The sequence below is a fragment of the Tachypleus tridentatus genome, chromosome 11 (assembly GCF_004210375.1).
Source record: "Tachypleus tridentatus isolate NWPU-2018 chromosome 11, ASM421037v1, whole genome shotgun sequence".
NCBI classification, from domain to species: Eukaryota; Metazoa; Arthropoda; class Merostomata; order Xiphosura; family Limulidae; genus Tachypleus; species Tachypleus tridentatus.
Window position 1 is genome coordinate 54,345,676 of NC_134835.1, and position 25,365 is coordinate 54,371,040.

The following is a 25,365-nucleotide window of genomic DNA, read 5'->3' on the forward strand; positions in this document are numbered from 1 at the left end:
CATCAAGACCATTCATAAAAAGATCTTCAATAAGTAGCACTCTAACCATGATAAACAAGGTGCAGTCTTGTAATAGGTGAGAATCAACGAACACAAAAACTAATGACAAAAGTTGCTCAAGTGCCCCAGGTAACTAAACTGTTCGGTTCATAATCGGGAAGGATCTTCGTTTGCAAAATCAGCGCGAGTCACGTACACCTAAGTTGTTTTCTTGACCTATCACGTACACCTAAGTTGTTTTCTTGACCTATCCTTTCAATCGTCGTATACCTCAAGCAGCTGGAGAAGAAAACGGGTGTTAACGTTATTCCATACACGATATATCGTTCAGGTCACCTGATGTAGCGCCACTAGATTTCTGTGTGATCATACTGTTGAAACAGGTGTTGCAAAACCATCACATTGGTATATTAGCTGATTATGGAAAGCAAGCAGGAAGAAGTTGCAAGATTTAGACATGCTTGTCTTACGACTGAGCCTTTTGCAATATAAAATACATTGCATGGGTATCATTATGATGTACGGTAGTTAGATAGCATGACCTAACATGACAACGTAGAGCATAAAAATATGATGACGCTCCAAAATCGTATTATATAAAACACCTAAACCCGTGTATAAACTAATATATTCCCACATTACTATTTTCGTATTTTTTAGTACAGAAAATTGATTGTGTCTTTTCTACAGCACAGCCACATAGGACTGTCTGCGGAGCTCACCGAGGGGAAATGAACCCCTGATTTGAGCGTTGTAAATCCGTAGACTTACCGCTGTACTAGCGGGAACCGGAGGAAACTGACGAAATATTTTTCATTATCATCACCCTGCCGAGAAAATATATGTAAAATTACTTTGTTTCTCCAAAGTATGAGTTAGGTTTGTTTGTTTTGGAATTTCGCACAAAGCTACTCGAGGGCTATCTGTGCTAGCCGTCCCTAATTTAGCAGTGTAAGACTAGAGGGAAGGCAGCTAGTCATCACCACCCACCGCCAACTCTTGGGCTACTCTTTTACCAACGAATAGTGGGATTGACCGTCACATTATAACGCCTTCACGGCTGAAAGGGCGAGCATGTTTGGCGCGAACGGGATGCGAACCCGCGACCCTCAGATTACGAGTCGCACGCCTTAACACGCTTGGCCAGTATGGGTTAGGATACTAATATAAGTAAGGGATTTCTAATATTTTAGGCTTAAGAATAAAGAAACAAGTGTCTCCACTTTGAATTATACTAAAAGGATTATAGTATAAATTCTTATCAGTTTTTTGTGAATCAAGCTATTGACCTTAACTGAGTTTAGTCTTTATAAGCCCATTCCTAATTTGATTAGGTGTCTGAGGCAAAAAAAAGACTTCTCACGAAGAAGTGGTAAAGTAACGTCGAACAATGTAAACACGATCGTCCACTTATTTTAAAACGTGATCCACTTCTTTAAGGTAAGTGAATGTGTTTGCCTTCTTAGTAACTGAAAGAATGAAATGTCTTCTGTTTCTTTATCTCTAAACAGTAACAACATGTCTCTAAGCAACATTTAACATGTGCGTTTGGTTTTCCCATATTATAAGGTTCTGAAATGTGTAGTAAACATAAACAAGAGAACAAGGACTGAGTAAGAAGGTGTGTGAATGTTTCCAAATTAGTATGTTGACACTAAAATTGTTAACAAAAGTGCAAAATATGTATAGACAAAAGCAAAATTCTTGTTGAGAATTGCTTTAAACTTGTTAACTTCAGTATTAATAAAAAACAAACGATAAAAAGCTGACAGCTTACAGAATGTTTTAAATGACTTAAGCTGTCTTAAATATAACTGATGAAAGTAGTTTGAATTATAGATTTTGCTATAATTCTGTTTACTGGTAGAAGTGTAAAAGTCATACATATATTATCGTACTGGAACTATCTGGATTTTTTTTTTTGAGTACATTAATTAATGAGCTCTGTGTAAGAAATAATCATCAATGTCTGTTTAGAGTCCTGATCTCAATTTAACTTAATAGCAAAGTATTGTATTGGGGGAAAGAAGAAATTCTGAAATCTTGCTACATTAGGAGCTGTTTTACAAGAGGAGTGGCGGTCTATGGCATCATGTGTGTTCAAAGATTGGAAGAAAACATTGGTAAAATAATGTAGGCTGTGATTAAGGTCAAAGGTCGGATCACTACGACTGAAATGTAACCTCAGTGATCAAATATGACACGTTATTCTCAAGGTATTATTTTCCAATGAAATAATATAAAAAAAGAGCTTATAGTATCATTTAGCTGCGAAAGTGGCGCCATGTTCAGTAGAGTCATGTCTGGTACTAAAAAAATCCCCCTTTACTTCTTTTTTTTTCTCTCTATATATAAATAAAATAGGCATTTCACAATAAATGTTAAATGCAGAGACATGTGGCAGTTTGTGACGACATTATAAATAGCATATAACATTTAAGTAGCATTAAACGACTAAAAACATAGACCCCACAAATGCAAAAATATACTATAAACTGCAAGGTTATTATAAATCTATTATAACAAAAATGACACGAGATATTATATCCTGGATTTTATTTAGTTTTCATATCTCGAATTGATTTTCTATAATAACAGAATATTATAATGCAAAAATTAATTATTTTCATATTTAATACACCCTTTATCTGTGTTTTTAATAAGTAAATTTAATTAATTATTCATTTTAGACTGGAAACTTAGTAATTATAAAAAAAAGAATCAATGTATCATATCCAACATAAATACAATATTTGTTATTCATCAAAGGAACTCTATTAAGGTATATACTATTTTGAATTAATTGATAGATAATTGGATTTGAATAATAAATTATACAAAATAAAATATTCATAAAATAGGCTACATAACGTTACAAGTAAAATACAACTTTTTTGACACAATTGGGAATAAAGTCTTTACTGGTTGTTCCGGTTAAGTAGTTTCTGTAACTCAATTACTAAAATCAGAGTTCGTACGTGGCTGAAACAACTAATAAGGACCTTATGTACAATTGTGCCAAACAAAAAAAAAAAGAGTCGTTACTGTTAATACATGGAAGCACGATTGCAAGAAAGTTTGGCTTTATAAAGTTTGAAAAGTGATTAATTTGATTGTTTAACGAAGTTTTTTTTTCTTTGCCCATCTCAGATAGAATAAGTTATTAACAATTTCAAATGCAGTTGTGCTATATTTGGCTGTTGGACGAAATTTTCACTCTTTGCCCATTTCAGACAGAACAAATTTGTTTGTTTATTTGAAGTTAAACACAGAGATACGTAATGAGCTACAAGACAAGATTATTACAGTTTGAAATGCAGTAGTGTTGTGGTTGATTGCTCGACGAGGTTTATCACTTTTTTCTCATGTCAGACAAGACAATCAAATGTCAACACCTATTTCAAATGCGTTTAAATGTGTGATTAATTAGAAATAAGAATATGAATCTATGTGAGAGATTAGTTTTAAAAAAACACGTTTTTCCCAAACTATGTGAGAGCTGTTTGGGTGCATGAATACAATCAAGCTTTAGTTTCATTCTTGTGAAATATTGAAACAACTTTATTATTAAAAAAAAAGTTTCCAGTTGTTAGGCGGTTAGTCTGATGGATTATAATGCTAAAAATCAACTATTGCTTAAATAAATGTAGTAGAATCCATAAGGCCTGTGCTAATAGGAGGTTACAAACACAGGGTAATACCATTCAAAGTTAACATTGCACACGAGTGCAAGTCTATTGAAGGGATGAAGTAAAGTATTAACACAATTATTATCTGTGCAATGATCATGACTGCAAAGGAGATAATAAAATAAATTAAGCATTACATTGTAAAGAAAGAAACATATCCAGGTGTTTTTCATATTACACTCCTCAGTATTGCGTTTCTCTTTTTCATGTATAATTTGAAAATAAAGCCAATTATATACATAATTGCTGAATTACGCACTTTATATTTTCAAGTGTCTTGAAAGAGGGAACGTGTTTTGTGTTGTAGATAAATGAATTTCTGACTAGCGATATTGTTTGCTAAAGTGTGAGATGTGTTTGATTTCTTTTACACAAATGGTGAGAGAAAAGAAAATTCAAAAGTTGAATTTACTCTTTGATTTTCTTTTGTAAACTAAAGTAGAATGGTTCTGTGGATTACCAGTCTTAATAAGTTAATCGTTACTAACCATAGTAATATGCTATTACAGCAAACGAACTAACTGGGTTTCTTTATTTTGCTGCTTTAGGTTCTTGCAGTGTAGTAATAATTTATTTGAATCTTTGTCAGTGTAAACTTTATTATATTTGCGAGGTTATCAAAAACGCTTTAATTTTCCTTTCTGGTAAAATTGTCAAGCCTCAGTCTGGATTTAGCCTTAATATTTACCTCCTATTGTAACCTTAACAAAAAAATAAAGAATATAATTTTTTTTATTTACTAATCATTTATAAACGTAAATAATATTCACAAAGTTAATAATAATTATAGGCTAAACAAGAGCCATTAATGAAGTTCAAGCTAGCTGTTTGTTTCTATACGGTGAGGCATTTAGTTTGTTTTTCTTGTGAAATCCAAAGCTGCGCAAGGGGGTATCTTCGCTGTGCCCACCGTAGGGATTGGATCCATAATTTTAGCATTACGTGTCCACAAGTTTATTGTTGATGCATTGAGAACTTGTGCCCCCTCAAATATACCGGGAAGCTGTTTTTATTATGGATTGCATATAATTTTTACGTTGAATATATAAAAATAGTTATTACTTTTGTTAAACGTATGTTAGCAAAATAACCACAGTGGTCAATATGTTAATATAAAAAAGGAGCATTTAAGTTGAATGCTGAATAGAAATATATAAGTTTACTTAAACAACATATGAATGATAAACCATTTATAGCTTATACCAAGAAATACCTATTTAGGAATTGTACATTGTTACTACGCATTTTAAATGTTGAGTTACATCGAAATATTTAATACAAGACACATCAATAGAACTATCGAAACCTACAAAAATCATTAAGTGCTCTTCTCCATCGCTACATCACAGATATAGTGTTTTTGTTACGTGAGAATCTCAGCAGCTGTTCCTAGATAACGACTGATATTAATATCTGGTATGTTCAAGATTTCCTTTCAACGTGTTATTTGCTGTGATTTAATAAAAGCATGGATGTAGATGATTTATGCTTTCAGCTAAAGTAAGGTGTTTTGTCTTTTTTATATATACTTTGTTTCGTTAGTGTGTATATATATATATATATATGCCTATTAGTTAATAAATTGTTACAGAAATCAATTATTTTTGAGAATCAGGGCTAGAAAAATTAAAGATAGCTTTGAATTTTATAAGTCCAGTTATAACATTCCTACGTTTTCAGTTAACGTCAATTGTACCTGAGCTACAATAATGAGTCGTACAAGACTGTCAAAGCTGATATTTCAAAGTAGAAAGTTTTTCTTTATAAAATCATGAATAAATCTAAAGTAAAATGAAAATATTATTAGACAGTATGAAACTGTATGATATATTGTCAGCATATCAATACTTTTATGGTTTAACTTTAACATTAACTCAAAATGACGGTGTTACTAGTATTAGTAAGAAATGATGTTGAAAAAACAAGTGTTTTATATAACGTTGTTTCCAAGGTTTAAGCTCGTATGTAATGTATTATTAACATAAAAAAGTAAAGTGTTATAATGCGAAGAAGTGCATTTGAATACTATGTTGTTATAATTGACCTTAATGGTTTATTATATAGATAAACCTTACGCACCTGCACACAATAGTAGTTATTTTATCACATAAATCAAATTCACTGTAGACAGGGCTTGGTATTGTGATTAATTCACGTGACCGGAAATAACATTTTCATTCTTCGTTGTGTGTTCTTACAGATTTAGATCAGAATGTCTGTTTTTATACTATTACACTTCATATTCTATCATTGTAGTTCTCTTGGTACCGGAATAGTAGTGAAAGTTCAAGGGACACTTTATCATTCTGGTTGACAACGTATCATGAGAGTTCCTTACAGCCTATTGAAATTTCAGCGGATTCACACGAAGTCATTAAAATTGTTTTTTCATAGTGTAGTATAAAGTGATATGAGTTATTAGGTTTATTATATCGATGAACGTATATTTCCAGTCACCGACACACAGACACATGCGAACGTCAAACATAAACATTTGAATAGGGATTAATTAAGCACAAAGTTTCGAGTTATATCTTGTAACCTGCTTCCACCCCAATGGCACAGCAGTATGTACGGAGCCTCACAACGCTGTAGAAACAGATGGTTCATTGTATAGTTTTTGCTTGACCTGTAAGCTGCGGATCGTGGGTTCGAATCCCAGTCATACCAAAAAGGTTCACCCTTTTAGCTGTGGCGCGTTATAACGTGACGCTCAATCCCACTATTTATTGGTAAAAGGGTAGCTCAAGAGTTGGCAGTGGATGATGATGACTAGCTGCTTTCTCACTGCCAAATTAGGGCCGGCTAGCGCAGATAGTTCTCATGTAGCTTTGCGCGAAATTCGAAAAGCAGACAGAGCTTATATTCTACCAACTTTTGAATATCATAATTTTAATGAAAATTGGATTTTAACATGTTAGGCGATTCAGAAGTTATTTGATTTTATTATATCTTGTATGATAAAAATTCAATTCTAAGCTTCAAGAAGGAACGTTACACAAACATGCTGAATGAAATGGATCTTCGTTTTCCTTGCTTTTCAGCGTTTACCAAATAATTGATAGCAGTTTATCAACATATGCGAAAATTATTATTTAGGTAACAATAAAAAAAAATTAACTTATCTTTTATCTTACGTAAGCAAAGTCATTTTTGTAGTGTAAGTGATTATATAAAGTGTTAAACTTTCCAGTAGGAGCTGAACAATAAATTAATATACTTCTCATAAAGTTTTTGGTGGTGTACGTTATTAAACTGTTATGTAAAGTCTTTTTATGGACTTTTACGTTTTGTATACTGTAATGCCTGGAAAAACATGGCATGTAGTCGACTGACAGTGACTTACTTACCTCTTCCCGGTAGCACAACGGTATGTCTGCGAACTCGCTTCGCTGGCAACCGGGTTTAGATACTCGTGTGAAGCAGAGTACAGATAGCCCAATGTGTAGTTTTGTGTTTAATTCCAAACAAAGACGTATTTACTATTCAGTTATGTTTAACATATTTTTTTCTGAAACTTGCACATATTGTGCACTAAATAAGCACAGCACAGCGGTGGGACACCAGTATGCCTTCAGATTTACAACGTTAAAATCAAGGGTTTTATTCCCCTCGGTGGATTCAACAGATAACTCGATGTAACTTTGCTCTATGGAAACATAAACACAAGCATGATTTATGTTATATCTACATTTTTGAAATGTAATAATTTTATAATCTTGTGATTATTTTAACCTGCTGAATCATTTTGCAATATTGTAAAGAATCAAAACATACGTTAATGTACACAAACAGATATATATATAGATCCATGTTGTTATACGCAAATAGACTGCTTATTGAAATTCAAAGGGAATATAGTAGACACACCGCTACAAACGTGATGTTTTTTTTTAAATACACATTACTTTAATATTTGGTTTATATATAAATGTTCACAATATGAGAATTTCTAATGAAATAAAACAAATTATTTCGGATTTACATTATCAAAATATATATTTATTAATTTCACAAACAGTAAAATCAATCTCAAGGAGTTAGTTTTTATTTAGAAACTGTTGTAAACGAATTATTTTGATATTTTTAAGTTTTCAACATATTAGTCAACTCCGAATGTATAGAGGTAATCAATATATTGTATACCTAAGTACGTTCCGATACTTACAAAAGTATTGATTTGAAATAAAGATACACAAAAAATGAAACACGATTTTACCGTAATAAAAACTTCGTATCTATAGAAGTGATAGACATTTCGTTCGTGACTTCTAATAGAAAATTCTAATGTAACATTAATTCAGTGATATTGGTTTCAACTTCATTCACTCAGGGTGCTCATTAGTTGTTTCATTGTGAGCATTTTCAGCACCTATTAACCATTTAGACAAAGTAGAAACCAGCAAAGTATCTAATTAAAAATTAAACGCAGCGAAAGATTCCAACGGTTTGTTTGTTTGAAGTTAAAGCACAAAGCAACACGAAGGTTTTCTGGGCTATGTCCATCACGGGTATCGAAATCCAGATTATAGCGTTGTAAGTCCACAGAAATGTTGCTGTGCCACTGGGAAGGGGGCGTTTCTAATCAAAGGCATTAGTTTAAAAAATTACGTATAGTCAGCTACACAAAAATATTATAATTTGCTCATATGTCTCGTTTTTTTTTTACGTTTTTGAATAGTTTCGTGCAAAAGGAAAGTAACCAGTATTTAAAACTTGGTTAAGAATTAACAACATTATTATTGATGTTTTTTTAACATTTGAAGTTGTACAGGTTGTATTTGTTGTAACGAGGTTGGCTCAACACCTCAAATATATAAGATATTCCACTCCTTTTATAATAACATTTAATAATAAATAATAATTTATTTTTGCACCTAATTTTTTTAAAACTTTAAATATAATAATAGAGCTAAACGAGTCAGATATTATTGTATACCTATGAGCTTAAGGTTTTTTAGAACATATAACTTCCTCTTTAATCTAAAGGAAAAACACTAAAGGAGCAAGAATCAAAAACACAGCGTGAGAACATTGTTGATGAGAAACTCAGTTTGCCTTTATCTAATATACATTTGTGACTATGCCGATGGATGGGCAATACGAAATTGAACTAAATTTCCTTTATGTGAAGCCACAAGAAAAGAACACTTTGGACCAACATCACATTTGCTTTATAACGTCTCTATACTTATTTTGTAGTTATATTCGAATAAAAGTAAAGCATTGGTATAACACTTCATGGTTGACTGAATGTTTATTAGTACAGTACTATTAAACAACGTGAGGAGTGTTAGTTTACGATGGAAGACGGGAACAAGTGTTACATTTGGACTCACTTCATTAAATACCGTATTTTAACTGCAACACTTGACGCTGAGATTCGTTTACCGTTAAAAAAATAAGAACATAAAAAAATGCAAAATCATTTATGTCAGGTTACCCTGCATGAAAGGAACTGTATAATTATTAATGTGTGAATACCAAAAGCTTTCACGTCTACAGCCGAGCTGTAATCGCATTCCACAATATCCCTCTGGGTCTTCATAAGAATTACTGGAGTGAAGAACTCACTCTTTGGAGATTTTATGTAAAAAACTGTTCTCGCGTGACAGAGTAATATTCATGAGAATGATACCATTTTATTCACACATCAAACTTTAAACCACTTTTGAATTAATGGAGACAGTTTTACTAAAATTCTAATGTAATGATTAAATGTCTAAAATATTGTGAAATATTTCGGCGTAATCACAACTTAAACAGAAAGTTATTTTTCATTTACACATATTTTGTAGAGAGTATTGCAATAACCTTAGAAGCATATACCGTCTAACGAATGATTAAAATATTTTTGTTTCAATGGTATTCGAAAAATCTCATCCGTGCTAAGCAGAAACTGTTTGTTTGATTAGTTTCTAAAAGTAGAGAGATAACATTTTAGAGAATAATAAAGAACATAATCTCGAAATATAAGAATATAGCTAGAAACATTTCACGTCTTGCTTATTATATATAATGATACTGTGAATGTTTGAAATAGGTTGTAAAATTGATTTCTTTATATAATGAAGGGCGACAAGAATAAATTTTAAAATCTATAAGAGCATTAAAAACGTATGAAAACCTTACAGTGAAAACAAACGTATCGTACTATACGTTTTAACAAAGTGATACTTCCTAGAAAAAAATAAAAATATTTTTAAAGTATAAGGCATTTAAGATTCGAGATGGTTAAAAATATATAGTATATTATATTATTAGAAAAGTAAGCATTTTAAACAAATGTACCAGTCTTTCTAAAATACATTAACCTGCTTTTATTTCAGTCTTAATATTGATCAGCATAACAGATATTTTTCAAAAAATGATTCGAAAAGAAAGAAGTGATATCTAAAAGTAGTTCATATACTTCTTAAGTTCTGTAATAAAATCTTTTAGTACATGAATTGTACTGTTCATTGCTCAATGTTTGGTAGAAGTAAAAATTTTAAGCACTTCGTCTGTTTCATACTAACTCTGGATCCAAATTAATTCGAAACGTATAATATTTAAATTAATAGGAAATACGGAAATATCTTTCAAAATATTCAAAGATGTAAGCAGTAATTAAAATATTCAAAGATGTAAGCAGTAATTAAAATATTCAAAGATGTAAGCAGTATTTCTTGAACTTAACATTTAAAGTTTATAGCAGATGTACAATATAAGATAATAAACAATAAAAATTGTGGATGTTATAAAGTAACTATTGATAGAGTAATAAGGGAATATTTACTTTTAAATTCGATTATGATTGTTTGCTTCACTGCAGAACGTTTATCGTGGTTAACATATCATTACATTGAAAAAAAACACCAGTAGTTTATATTAAGTATTTTACGTATTGCTAAAGTACTGGTTAAAACGTTTAACTGATATTAATGTATGTTAATTCTTATAAAATATTATTACTTTTTAAAGTACAACTTACAGTACTTAAATCTTTGTTGAATATAAGATGTCTTTTTCATTTTAAAGCAAAAGAACATTGGGTTATTTTTTGTGCTCACTACAGGAAATCGAACCCCGGACTTTAACGTTGTACATCCTTAGACGAACCGTTGTCCCATTGGAGAATGATATGATAAGGAAGACATGTGTCTCATTAAAATTAGTGTTTTTAGGAAGTTACTGCTTATAAAACTGCAATAATTAAAACATTTCAAAAGATCCTAATGTTATTAAGTTTCTAATATAAATCCTACCAAAGGTATCGAGTTATCCAGATGCTCTTTGAAGATTAGGCACAACCAATTCACCCGATGTGTAAGGAGACACATTAATTATGAATATACAAGAACACCATAATAATAAGAAACATGTAGAATGAAAAGAGTTTATTAACCTTATAAAAACACGTTAAAGTACTCGTCCTTTTGACAGGGTTTTATTGTTTTCTTAACGTTAATTACAAGGACACTCAAAGTACGTAGAACAATGGTTTACAATGCAGTGAGTTATGTGAAGTTGAGAGAAAATGAACTATATGCACTGAGAACGGAGAGAAACTAATATGGGGAATAGCCTGTATTATTGAACACTACCCATTTACTTTGGATGAAACTGTTGAACAGTCTTCAAAGTTTGATGGTACAACATCTCAAAAACGTCCAGGTAGACAAAAACATGCGAAAATTCTTAAACAGGATCAGAAATCATGTTTGCAACAAATTCATAGTTTCATACAGTATCGTATGCAACTAATTTTCAGTTGACAACACCTGCAAGGTATGTGCAACGTATATTGCTAAGTATGGTTTGGTTTCAGGTAAAGTACCTTTTGCTTCTGAGTGGAATCTTTTTGGAGTGTTATTTAGAAGTTTCATCTAATTCTGGAGTGAAAGCCAAATATAAGTCTAAGAGCAGACAGTCAAACTATTCGGCTGTGATTACGTTGTGTCAATTGCTGAGGATTGTAGTGGAATTATTTCAGCCTGGCGAGACTCTACAAATTGGACATGGAATCTATCCAATGTTAAGTGTTAAAATATCTAAACTGCCACTTAGATGTTAAGAGAGCTTAAATCTGAAATTGCAGTAACGGTACCTATTGATGTATTCTCCAGCTATTGTTTCAAGACTAATCTTTCCTACCATAAGACACACATGACTTGTGTTTAGTTCCAAAATAACTTCCAATATTAATTTTTTGAAAGAATCAAAACAGAACCCAGATTTTTACTTCATACCGTATAGAACTATTACAAAAAAAGATATTTCAAAGTTTTGATCACAGCCTTCATTTTGTTATTAAATGACTGAACAGCAACAATGAAAATAACAAATATACAAATATGTTATAAAATTTTCGGACTCTAAGTTATAGAATAACTAGTCACTAGGGCTGCCTCATAGATTAATGTCGTATCCATTTAATAAAACTGTGTTAATTTAACAAAACGGATTATTATAAAGTATATGGAACAGCAACAACAACAGCAGCAAAGTAAGTTAATTAATTACTTAGATATCTTTTATTAATATAAAATATAATATTTTTCAATGGAAATTACCTTTGGCAATAACTTTTAATATATTTATCCTTTGTTTAGCACTTTCGAACCATTTCCTTATGTTACATTCATGATACTAGTAAAACATTTAAGTTAAAGTCTGTTTGAAATTAAGCACAAGGCTACACAATGGGCTGTCTGTGCTCTACCCACAAAGAGTATCGAAGACATACCGCTGTGCTATTGGGAGGCTGTAAGTTCAAGCAGTCTTGATAGAAATAAATAAAAACCCTTTTACCCGAGCGCTCTCGAAAAGTGTCCCTTTCTTCTTCAGCGCTCGGGTTAAAGGTTCTTTTTATTCACTTAAGTTACATGTATAGTTATGAAGGATAACAGTATTAAAAAAAAGGAAAGAAAATTATAGAATATACTGGTGGCAGAACACTGAAACATTCATTTACGCTTTCTTGTTCACTTCATAACTTGTTTTCCGTTTTAACATTTCAAACTCGTATCGCATAAATTAAACTTCAAATCTCACACAAACAACAGTTTGTAAACAACAATTTACGACAAAAGTTGTTAGGATATATCCTATCATAGCTATTTTTGATTTACTGACCATATATAAGGTAATTGGCCAGCAGCACCAAAAGCCAGTTGTTGTTTGTTTGAATTTCGCACAAAGCTACTCGAGGGCTATCTGTGCTAGCCGTCCATAATATAGCAGTGTGAGACTAGAGGGAAGGTAGTTAGTCATCACCACCCACCGCCAACTCTTGGGCTACTCTTTTACCAACGAAAAGTGGGATTGACCGTCACATTATAACGCCCCCACGGCTGGGAGGGCGAGCATGTTTAGCGCGACGCGGGCGCGAACCCGCGACCCTCGCATTACAAGTCGCACGCCTTACGCGCTTGGCCATGCCAGGCCGATTGTTTTGTGCAATAGAAAACTAATCAAAAGAATGACTCATATATATAAAGACACACTGTTATGTAAACGTTAGAATATTAATTAAAACTTTTGTTGCGATAACTACAGACAATTTTTAATCTGGACCGAGAGGTATTCATTTTAAAACTATGCAGTTTGTTTTAATCAATAATGTACCTGTAACATTAAAGAATTCAAAGAGGTATTTCTCCAAATCAAGTGTCTAGAACGAAACAAGATCCTGAAGTATAGGTTTGAGATATATTAGTCTTATAATTAGGTGGATCATTAGGTGTTTGAAAATGGTATGGGAAAAAAAATTCCAGTAGAGCTTCGATTCAACAAATTGAACGTAAATAACAATCAATGCAAATTTGTGCAAACTATGTTTTAAGGTTAATTTTTTGGAGTTCGGCAGGCAAGAATTAAATGTATTAAATATTTTGCACAGCTCATTTTCAAACTTTTTAGAAATTTTATTTTTAGTCAGTGAAATTTCATTACTACTTCTCATACTACCTAACATTTAGTAACTTCACGGTATTGTAAGGGTTTTAACGTTAAAATCTGGGGTTCAATAATAGAATGGCGCAAACAGTTCATGGTATAGCTTTGAGCTTAAAACAAACATTACCACTGACTATTGATATATCTTATTGAAAGAATATTCATTATAATCTGGAGGAAGATAGGGATTAACATGAGTATCATTTAAACCTTAGTTATGAAGACTGAGAAGAACCATGTCATTTCATTAAACTATATTTGTAACGTTTTACATTTAATATTTGAAGAGTATGTGTGTGTGTGTGTTTTCTTATAGCAAAGCCAATCGGACTATCTGCTGAGTCCGCGGAGGGTAATCGAATCCCTGATTGTAGCGTTGTATTTGAAAAGTAATTGATTTGGTTGGAAACACATGAAATATATAAGAACACCATTTAGTGGAAGATATAACATTACATTTTGCACAAATAAAATCAGAGGTTACACACTAGTATCTATATTTGTGAATTGTTCTTGGTTTTAGGAATGAAATTTGTGACGTTTAACACGAGTAGAAAAGTGTCAAACTGGTAATCATGTGTGCCTTATAAAGTACATTTGAATCTCAGATTGATTAAATAACTAATATTTTAGAGTGCATGTAGCTTTCTATTAACAAGAGACATACTTTCATATTTACAGTTGTTTGTCAACTTTAACAAAAACGGAGTTGACTGTTTTGTTTCCGCAGTTATCTTTACTTTGTAACCAGCGGTAAACCAATAAGTAAAAATACAATTATTTATAACTTAGAAGGTTTGATAAATATCATTAAAATTAAATGACACTAACCAGTGCATAGTTTGTGTTTTCCAGCCTAGATGATAAAATTGAAGAGAAATAAAATATTACCTAATGTAAATGTAGTAGATTTTTTTAACTCAAAAAGTTGATTCTTATCATAAATATTATAAGAAAGGCCAGAAAAGTTAGTTTTGTGATCAAAATAATGCTTTAAAACCTGTAATCCGTATTCGATTTTTTTTGCCAAATACTCCTTTAACTTATAGTTTTTTAACTATATCATATTGTACACTTTGTGACACAAAACAGTCCTTTAATTTGAATAGTGTAGTAAAGAGGTTGAGAAATAAGATGCTGCGTATAAGGTATATATATATATACGGAAACTTGCAAAGCGATAAATATACTGTAGTGTACACGACCGTAATTTCTCCTACTAAAATGGTAACATACCAGACACCTTTAACTATAAATAATAAACTTTTGACGTGACAACAAGAAACTCAAGTCCAACTGTTGAGATATGCTTCAATTCATCAATGTAATTCAAACTCAGAATAAAATAGGAAACCTCATTGGCTGTAACACTTTCTCTGTCCATGTAATGGCCTAGCGCGTTAAGGCATGCACTTCGTAATCTGAGGGTCGCGGGTTCGCGCCCGAGTCGCGCCAAAACATGCTCGCCCTCCCAGTCGTGGGGGCGTTATATGTGACGGTCAATCCCACTTTTCGTTGGTAAAAGAGTAGCCCAAGAGTTGGCGGTGGGTGGTGATGACTAGCTGCCTTCCCTCTAGTCTTACACTGCTAAATTAGGGACGGCTAGCACAGATAGCCCTCGAGTAGCTTTGTGCGAAATTCCAAAACAAACCAAAAAACAAACTGTCCATGTAAAGTGATCCTTAAAATTATTAATCTCCTTAGTTACTTTTATCAAATTATTAATGCTTAGTCAAAATAAACGATTTCTGTTTCCAATGCTGAGTATATATATGCATATTTTTTTGTATTTTGACAGTTTTCTGTTGGTAAAGGTCTCCGGGTGTGACAGCGAAAAGTTTACAGACTTACAATGCTAAAATCCGGAGTAGCCACTGCAAATAGCCCAATATGGCTTTGCTCTAAAAGCAAAACAATTATGTTATTGTGTGGTTTTATACGACAATAAAATAGATAATGTTCTGAATGGCTTTTTATTTGACAACGAAAAAGTAGATAATGTTTCAAATGGCTTTATACAACAATGAAAAAGTAGATAATGTTTCGAATGGCTTTATACAACAATGGAAAAATGGATAATGTTTCGAATGGCTTTACACAACATTGAAAAAGTAGATAATGTTTCGAATGGCTTTATATCATAATAGCCATGAGTGGTACAACGGTACGCATACGGACTTTAAAAAGTCAGTAACCGGGTTCCGATACCCGTGATGGACAGACCACAGACTCTGGTATAGTTTTGCTCTCTACAAATAAACAAATTATTTGACAATGATAAGTGGGTATTGTAGATGAACAGTATGTTTATTGATTGAAGATATAAAAACTCTGTTTTCCTTCCTTGCGCTAGAAAAAAATTGTCACAGTAAATAGACTACTATTTACCTACATGTCACACATATACATGAATATTATACATTTGCTACACACCTATCAATATACACACTAAAAAAAAATTAATAACTGAGGTAAACTAGAAACAGCCTAAACAAATAACAACTTATGGTGATTAAATGTACACTGTATGTTAACACACACAAGCTATATCAATTTTTAAAGTACATTTTTATATCGCTTTTTCTTTTCCTCGTGTCAAAATATTTGATATTCCGAAGTAATGTACTGTGAAAACTTTATATACATATGATAACAATATTCAAGGTAATCGTATCTAAAGACGATCACCAAAAATTATAAAATTGTCACACAGATAAGTATTTAAATGTTTTATGTCACATATATTGTCCGTGGAAAATTAAAAGAAAATAACAAAAACAATCTCAGGACTTTAATAATTGCGCTTACCATCAATTGAAACGCTAGTAATTACATAACGTACTTATTAAGCTTCAAGCATCTGTAAGTAAACTTCAAGTCAAGGTAATATAGTACATATATTTATTCATTTTACATTATTAGAAATTAGGAAACGTTAAGTCAAATAATGTTATTATGTACTAGAATACAATGTTCCTTGCGCATCCAATGACATTTTAAGGGAGTTTATTCATATTTAATGAAAGTTGCATTCAACTACATTGTCATCGTTTAATGATTTAAATGGGATCATTGAATGTGCTAGTCATGAAATGAAACTTTTTCATTTAGACATCTTGTGTATTGTTTGTATAGTGTCTTCTTAAATAAATGTGGACAATTACAGAAATTCACCTAAAGCTTTCCACTGAGACATACAAAATATATACATAGTGACATAATACGTTGAAACTTACTTGAAGTCTGCAGGGCTGTGAAGAGGGTTATGACTGTCCATTCATACATACATACACGACTTTCAAGTCAGGCACTGATTCTAGATCTTCTAGCAAGGTGTGGAGCTTGGAAAGTTTCACCGCGTATTCCTTACAAATGTTGTGAAACTGTGCACGCGTCAATGACGTCAGATTTCATGCAACAATAGCACCGCTCTGACATGACAGAATCCAGTGAAACATGTGCGGAAAACCGACAACTCCCTGACTATTTCATCGATCGGGCAGGTAAGGCCTATGTTACACAGGTGTGCGAGCAAGAACTAGCTTTGAACTCTTTCGGGATTTGGTGTTTGCCAAACTTTCATTGGTCAGATGAGGTCACGTGCCTTGGGCGATCTCATTCACCATCTGTCAGTAGGCTTACTAAGTTAATCACCTTTATCTTTTTTTTAAGAGTATTTCTTATACCTTTGAATTTGTTCGTATGTCAATACCAACTTTGAAATAAAAAATCTAAGAATGTTTAATCTATTTATTCATATGAGAATATGTGTAAACGTTTTTTGCCTGTTCAGTAAATGAATAACTCATCACCATGTACAGAATCCAGCATTACCAGTATTTCTAATTCGTATTAGAACAGTAGTTAACTTCTATAGTATAAACTTTAGCTACTACTTGAAAATAGTTCCATTGAAAAATGAATACTCTACTGCAGATATCTCTCATCTGAAATCAGTATAGTTTTATAAAATTTACACATTCTGTCCCACCGAATTTGTTACCATAACTTGGTAATAAAACTAAACTTCTTCTGTAAACAAAACTGTAAAAGAAGGAACAAAGAAACTCGGTGTTATTAGACACTATGTCTGTTTAGTGTGCGTCTCCAGTAAATTCAAGGAAGGAACGTAAGTGTTTAGTTATACCAAAGCTACATTGAGCTATCTGCTGTGTCCACCAAGGGGAATCGAACCCCTGATTTTAGTGTTGTACGAAGACTTACTGCTGTTCCACCGGGGGACAGTCGAGAAAGAAAAATAGTTTTACGACGTTGATGACTTCTCAGATATGATATGTTCTGTTGATGAACCTAAAGAATATGTTTTTTCATAATACTTTGTAAAATGTCAAAGCATATATATATTTTTATTGCACATGTAAATAAATCAAATATGTTTTTACCTACTGTTTAAGTATCCATGAGTTCACGAATTAAATTTCAGAAGGAATTTTATGCAATATACACATAATAATATATTTACTTTTTTCGTATTAATCAAAAAGTGTTTGAAACGTGTAGGAAGAGTTATATGAAAGTGAACCGTTTGTTATATTTTATAAACACTAAAAGTATTAAATATTTGTTTCAGTTCCTTGAAATCAATAATCAAATCCCTCCAAATCACAGTTGTTTTTACTATATTTTTACCAAACACAATATTTAATATTGACACTCAATTCATAAATTGTACATCTTCCTATACAGATGTTTTATAAGATTGGTGAACCTGGTAATTTAGTAGTTACGCCAAGTAATTTATCAATACTACACAACCGTGACTAACACTAATCAATTAACAAAGTGAATTACGGCTGGCCTTCCCGGTTAGGATATAAGGTGAAATCTGGCATAGTTTCTGCTTGTGGCTTTTGCAAGTTCATTTTCACGAGCAGAGGTTGCCATATACTGGCACTAGAATACCATGCCAATTAGTTGTCTTCTGCGTTTACGGACTCGCAGTTAGCTATTCTTGCTATTCTCCTTCGCGAGACAATAAATTGACGGGCTACTGAATAGGGATCTTGTGTTATGGTCAGCAGTTTGGTTGCGTCTAGATTATGAAGCAGCAAATAACTGACAACACACAAGGAATTTCACAAGCTGTTCCCTGTCCTCAGTGATTGCTCATTCTGTGACAAATGCCATATGACTAATTTGCTGCATTCATTTCACGAATTGATTTCAGTTCATGCCAAGATATTACTGATTTCTTTCGGTTGTTCTCACACATGCACAAAACTTTCTTCTATTTATCAGAAAATAACGTTAACGAGTAAAGATATTGAGGACATTAGTGGAATATTTCCATTTCCATAGTATAGAACATAACTTCGTATCCTGTGAATAAGTATTTTCTAGTCCTTTTATTAATATTTTTTCAGAAAGAGGTTAATATTCAAGAAACGGATATTTTTTTAAATTACTACATGGAACAGTAATACTATCTACTAAAGGGAGCTGGCTTTAAGCCAGTAACAGGATAAGAGGTATTGTAATTGATTTTTATTTTTTGTCTAGCATTAGACGTTTCCGCTAGTCTATATGACATTTAGTTGATAATAGTTAATCATTAACATTGACAAATAATCAGTCACTAGTTATCAGTTTTGCAATTCTTCATTAACTTTTATAAGTATTAATCTACTCAATATGTACTTGATTATAAGGAAAATGATTTACTGAGTATATTATCTGAATCATTTAACTATCAAATACCTTCCTGTTTATATTAGTAAAGGCTAAAAACATTTAGAGTTAGATCTGTTTATCTGCTTCTGTAACTAGGTTGAGTTAACCACAAAAATAATATTTTAGTGATGTGAACACTAACAAATGGTAGAGTAAGTAACAACTACTAGTAATATTGTATCAGTTTAATATTATATATGTGTTTCGTTTATTATTTAAAGAAGTTTAAATATATGCATTTTATTAAACAAATTGTTTGCCTTAACAAAAGTCAGAAACAAATATTTTGAAGTTCTAAGATGTTGTTTAAGGTAAGACTTTGTTGCTCTGTTTTGATGTCTTAGTAAACGAAAACTGTTAGTTTAACCGAACAGTACACCCTATTAAGTATTCTGCACTGTACACAAGAAGCATATTAAATGAAATTGTTTAAAGCGATTGAATATTAAAAATTTACTGAAAATGTTTCTACAGGAAAAAGAAAGGTTGAAGCTCTGAGAATTGTTTCTTTGTTTAGAATTAAGCACAAAGCTTCTTATTGGGCTACCTGTACTCTGCCAACCAAAGGTATCGAAACCTGGTTTATAGGGGGGATGAGTTTGTAGATATTCCACTGTGGGCGGGTTGATAATTGTTATGAATTTAATAAATAATTTACAATTTATTTGCATAAAGTCGTAAAAAGGGAAATAATGAAATGTGTTATTATTCATCAATAATCTAATGAATTAACATGAAATATGCTAGAATAGTTATAGTATAGTAGTTTTAGAATAATAATATCAGTATAAAATATGCAAAAAAAACATAATTTTGTCCTACTGATCTAGATGATATTCTTCTTGGGCTTAGAAAATGAAATTGTTGAATGAGTACACAACGTAAGATGCGAATATAGAAGGTTAGTCGCATTTTGTATGTATTAATGCATTGTCGTTTCGCTAGAAATGCGAGCTCTAGCACCACGATCGACATGTTAAATACCTATTTATATTTGTTTTACAAAGAATATCTGACAATTCGGCAGTGTGATGCCATCATGTAGATTTTAGTTGGCAGGATTCTTCTGGAGATAAGTATTTATATAACAGCATCATTAAATGATGTTTATCCAGAAGATACAATATTTTTAAACACTAGCTTCCAATGCTTTGATAGAGTATTCAGGATATCAACTCGCTCCAAACCCATACCTAAAGCTAATCCACAGCAGCTTTTTAGTCCATAAAATTAGATGTCATGAAGACCCTGCGATTCACAAAGCTACTGTGATAAAATTGCACATAATCTGCTGGTCCTGTTAACATGATAATAAACAATGATTTTAATTTGCTGAAGGTTCACAAGCTAAAATGTTCATGGACCTCCAGTCAAACCTTCGGTGCAGAAACAGCTTTCTTGAGATAGGTGGTTGAAAATATTGAAATCACAACAACCTTAATTCATTTGTGAAGTTTCTCTATATGAAGTTCCTATGGTCTTTTGCACCTTTAGTCTGATTAAATATAATCTTGGAAGAAGACGTTCAGTTGAAGTAGATGTGGGGAAAATCAGATATACGTCAGATCTCAGGAACTTTTTACTATGGAAATTGCTGTTTTGGGAAATAATGACTAATGATGGAAGAAGTAGTTACAAAGGTTGCAAATAGAATATATTTCGTATAAAGCGCGAATAACACTTTATAGAAATTTCAATCTGCTGGTTTTATTTGAGAAACAATAACATCTGTATATTTACCAAGATAATTTACGTTTTATAATAGCAAATAAATTAACGGAAGTATAGCCCTTTACACCATAAACAACTTACGACATCTCTAATTTCACCATATGTAAAGGCGCTATTACTTTAAGAAACTTCATGATAACTTTCGTTTCGCAGGTTTTGGCATGTCTTTGGGTTGTCATTATTAAAAATATTTGCAGTTCAGTTGTAAAGCCAGCTGAGACTTTTTCTAAAAAAACTTAAATTTCTTAAGAATGATAAATAATTCGTTACAGAGACGACGGAAAATAAAGACGTGGAACGAAACACAAGCTGTATAATTTAGTTTTAAGTAGTTTTAATAAAAAAAGTTGAAAAGAAGTCAAATAACAATTTGCACAATTTTGTGACAAACATATAAGTTTCTGACAATTATTTGTATGACAGTTAATGTCTGGTATATTTTGTACTTCTATTTCCATATTTTATTTATCTAGTTTAAAGAATATAAGAAACACAGTTAACAATGTTTTTAGACTTACAAAACACAGAATAGATATCGTTGCAACAATTTTTACTTAAAGTTTTTATCGTACATAAAGCGCCTATAAACACTTGGAAAAATAAAGTTTTGATAATTTTTGTATTTTTTTTGTAAAACTAGCTAAAATCGTTATATAATACCATTGCAAAACTTATTAACATAGATAAGTTTATAAGCGCAAGGCTACACAACTGTCAACTTTAGCACTGTTCACTGCAGGTATTGAACCCTGAATATTAGCTTTATGCGCACTTCACAATATTGCTGAGCTACTGAGTGGATGAATACGTTATAATTCAAATTTCATGATAAATTGTAATTTTGGAGGGCAATGGTGCACTTGGTGTGATTGGGTGTAACATCTCTAATGAAAGTGCAAATGTAAAATATTTTAGACCTGTATTTTGTCTGTTATGTATTACTCTTGAGAAGGTGTCCAGTTAATGGCACTACTCATACACTGGGCAGATATATCTATGACAGCAAAATTTATGTCTGAAATTCCGTTTAAAGTGTAATATGTCAAAATCTGAAGTAATTACTGCACAGTCAGTTTTCAGCATCTAAGGGGAGGCAGTCCAATCTGGTGAAGCTATATAGTATACAGTTTCAACGTGCTGTTAATAATGTGAAGTTACCTTTATTGTTATATTAGTCTATTAGTTTATTTTGTTGTTGTTAGAGCCAGCATGAAACTTCGCCTTAAATTTGTACGTACTTACATAGCCAAACCAAATTTCTTACTCATGGGTGAAAATTTTAATTCATCTCCAGGCTTGGCGGCATGAATCAATTACTGCACAAAGATAAATATCCGACGTTCGGGTACGTGACAGTAATTAATTAATGTTGGGCAATCTTTTCCGACAGTATTATTTATTAACAGATATTGCTTTACGACTAAAATGTATTTTATTCTGTTTTGCTTTTAATTTAAACAAGAATATTTTAAAACACATTTGGAAGGGTGAAACCTTTGCAAAGATATGTATTAGTTGAGATATTAAACGATTATGTTTCTTTCTTAATTGTTTTAAGATTTCAACAATCAGATCCAGTCTTTAAGACATCCGTTCCACTCATGCTGGTTATGATTAATAACGTACACTGAAAGTGTTTGCATGAAGTGGAAGTGCTTGATTTGTAGAACATTTAGTTGCAAGGGTTCACGTGAGTGCGTGTCGTCTTTTGTGGCAGGAGCTTTTTGTATGATACTAACATGTGATAGATTGTTACATTTTCGAAACAAAACAACTGCGGAAGAGGTATAAAACAGTGACTACAATCACTGAAGAATCTCGTAACATGAAAGTAAATTGCGCTTACGTTATGCACGTGCACGTGTATATTAGGAAATAGTACAGAATATGTAGTCTCAGTTTTACCTTAATATAATGTACTGCTCTCACTCTGTATATATATATATAATCGATTTGTCAGTAGCAAACAAAGGAAAACTGTTATAATACCATAGATAATGCTACCTATTGCGTATTACGGTAAAAACCCATTAAATAATTTAATTTGTATTTAAAAACGTATTATGCAAAACATATGAAATTAGGCTTATTTTGAAATTGTAGTTGGAGAAATTGCAGTGTCTAATTTTATGATATTACTATAATCGAATTGATTCTAATCTTCAAGGTGGTATTTAAGAAAAATGTAACAAAAAAAGGCAAGAGTCAAATACAATTTTAAATAACTCTTCTTACGCCTGAAAAGGTATTTTAAGCCTTTTAGTTTACTGCATGAGATATATCATACCGCATACAAATAAAATTTCAAATATTTTTGCTGATAAAGCTCTGTTTATAAGTTTTGCTATTGAATGAAAAAAATATTTTGTGTATTGATTTATGTCAGTCGAAAGATATGTTGGTAATTTTATTTCCACGTACTTCATAGTTAAAAAGATATAAATGTTAAACGTAACTGTAACCTTTTTGTTAGGCCCTCAAAGTCAATTTTTTCGTTACCTTAGATGTTCTACACCACTGCAGTAAAGGGTTACAAATACAGCAGATAGCTCGATGTGGCTTTGCTATGAGAGAACACACACACGCAGAACAAACAAATAAAACAAATGATTTATACACAACATGTAAAATTAAAATAGTAAAAAAAATGAAACACGTTTTTTAACATTTATATTTCTTTAAAAGAAAACTCAGTTAATTTCACATCCAAGTATTAAACTAATGTGTAAACGTAGTTATTCAAATAGGCCTGTTTAGTTGTAATTGATGCATTTTTATTCTATAAAAGAATTAAATTAAATGAAAGCAATTCTTTGGTTAGTCTGCCGCGATAATTACTTGAGTTACTTCTGCATAAACCCCCTAGAAACATAGTGATATGACTGCAGTCTTATAACACTAAAAATCAGCCCCGTGTTGGGCAGAACACAGATAGTCCATTGTGTAGCTTTGTGCTCAACTTCAAATAAATAATATTTTGCTATGTTTAATAATTCTAAACCCAGATAGCATGAAATATCACTTAAGATATTTATATAAAATAGTTTTGTTGTTTTTGTTCTTTTGTTTATAACCTACATAATCTATTTATCAAACTTTATTGAGTGTGACCATAGCTGGATGTATTTTAGTATATAGCGTCGCTGGACTGTCAAGTTGATGCTTTCTGTAGCTGAAAAAAAAATGTTTTTCGTACTTTTGAATATAAGCGCTCTTTAAAAATGGTATTTACATGTTATCAATCGGTCTGGCAAGAGCAGCCAAGAGTGATCAATGAGTGCTGTTGGTATTCTATAGTATAAAAACTGTTAATTAAAAACTGCCCTGAGCAGATAACACTTGTGTTATTTCACGCGAACATTCTGAAAGCAAAAACAATCAAGTAAACAGAAACTTAGTCCAATAACATTGTTATTGTATATATATTTTCCCTTTTGATTCTGGATTTGGACTAATTATATTGACATTTCAGAAAAATAATCATTGTTCATGATAAACATTGGCTAAAATTACAATTATCCGATTCCAGTAAATGAGAGTACTTAACATCAAAAATTTTAAATTAATAACTGAATGAACGAGCCAACATTGGCTCTACAGTAACTTTAAGAATCGTGTTTCTATATTCGTGGTGTTGAACAACAACAAACAATTGGATTGATAAACTATTTACAAGATTTTGATTTCATGTGTTCGGTTTACCAACATTTTTACTTCTATAATGAGTAAAATAATTAGAATATTGCTTTATGATAGTTATAGGATTTTATCTCATTTTACTATAGTCGTTCAAATAAAGTTATATTTCTAAATGAGTCTATAGTTAAAGAAATTACATTTTAAAGGAAAAATCACTTTTATAATCAATAAATTACTACCCTGAGTATTTAAAGGCGATTTTCCTTTAAAAGTCTATTTTTATTTTATTTTAATGCTTTTTTATTTATCTACTTATTTAACACTATAGTTATATACCTTGAAATGTTAAACATAAAAAAGGATAAAGAAGCTATAAATAGATAATAGCGAATGAATATTTCCATACATATTTCACTCAAATTAAGTTCAAAATTGCATTGTATTTTATAGCAACTTTTTTTACGCTAGAGCGACAGTGTTATGATGATACCTCTTACTATTTTTACATCTCGGTTATCGAATCTTGAGATCACTTGGTACAGAAGTCCCCAGGTGGTCCTAGTACTAACTTGATTTTTATTTTTGACGACAATTCGTAGAAATTTGTTTTTTATTTTTGAACTTGCCGTTCTCTATCTAGAAATCGACTATATGGAAATTGTATTGGAAAGATGAT

The 25,365-nt window shown here is 31.7% G+C and overlaps 1 protein-coding gene across 2 annotated transcripts in view; it reads right to left on the reverse strand.

Moving 5' to 3' along the window:
* Positions 1-17,115, reverse strand: part of LOC143232186 (igLON family member 5-like) — a 64,094-nt gene extending 46,979 nt beyond the window's left edge. For both annotated transcript variants that reach the window (XM_076467316.1, XM_076467314.1), the window contains exon 1: positions 16,865-17,115. Coding sequence is in view for 1 of the 2 variants with exons in the window: in XM_076467314.1 (XP_076323429.1) it covers positions 16,865-16,913 (49 nt within the window). In the remaining variant the exon portion in view is untranslated. The remainder of the gene's footprint in view (positions 1-16,864) is intronic.
* Positions 17,116-25,365: the final 8,250 nt, after the last annotated feature.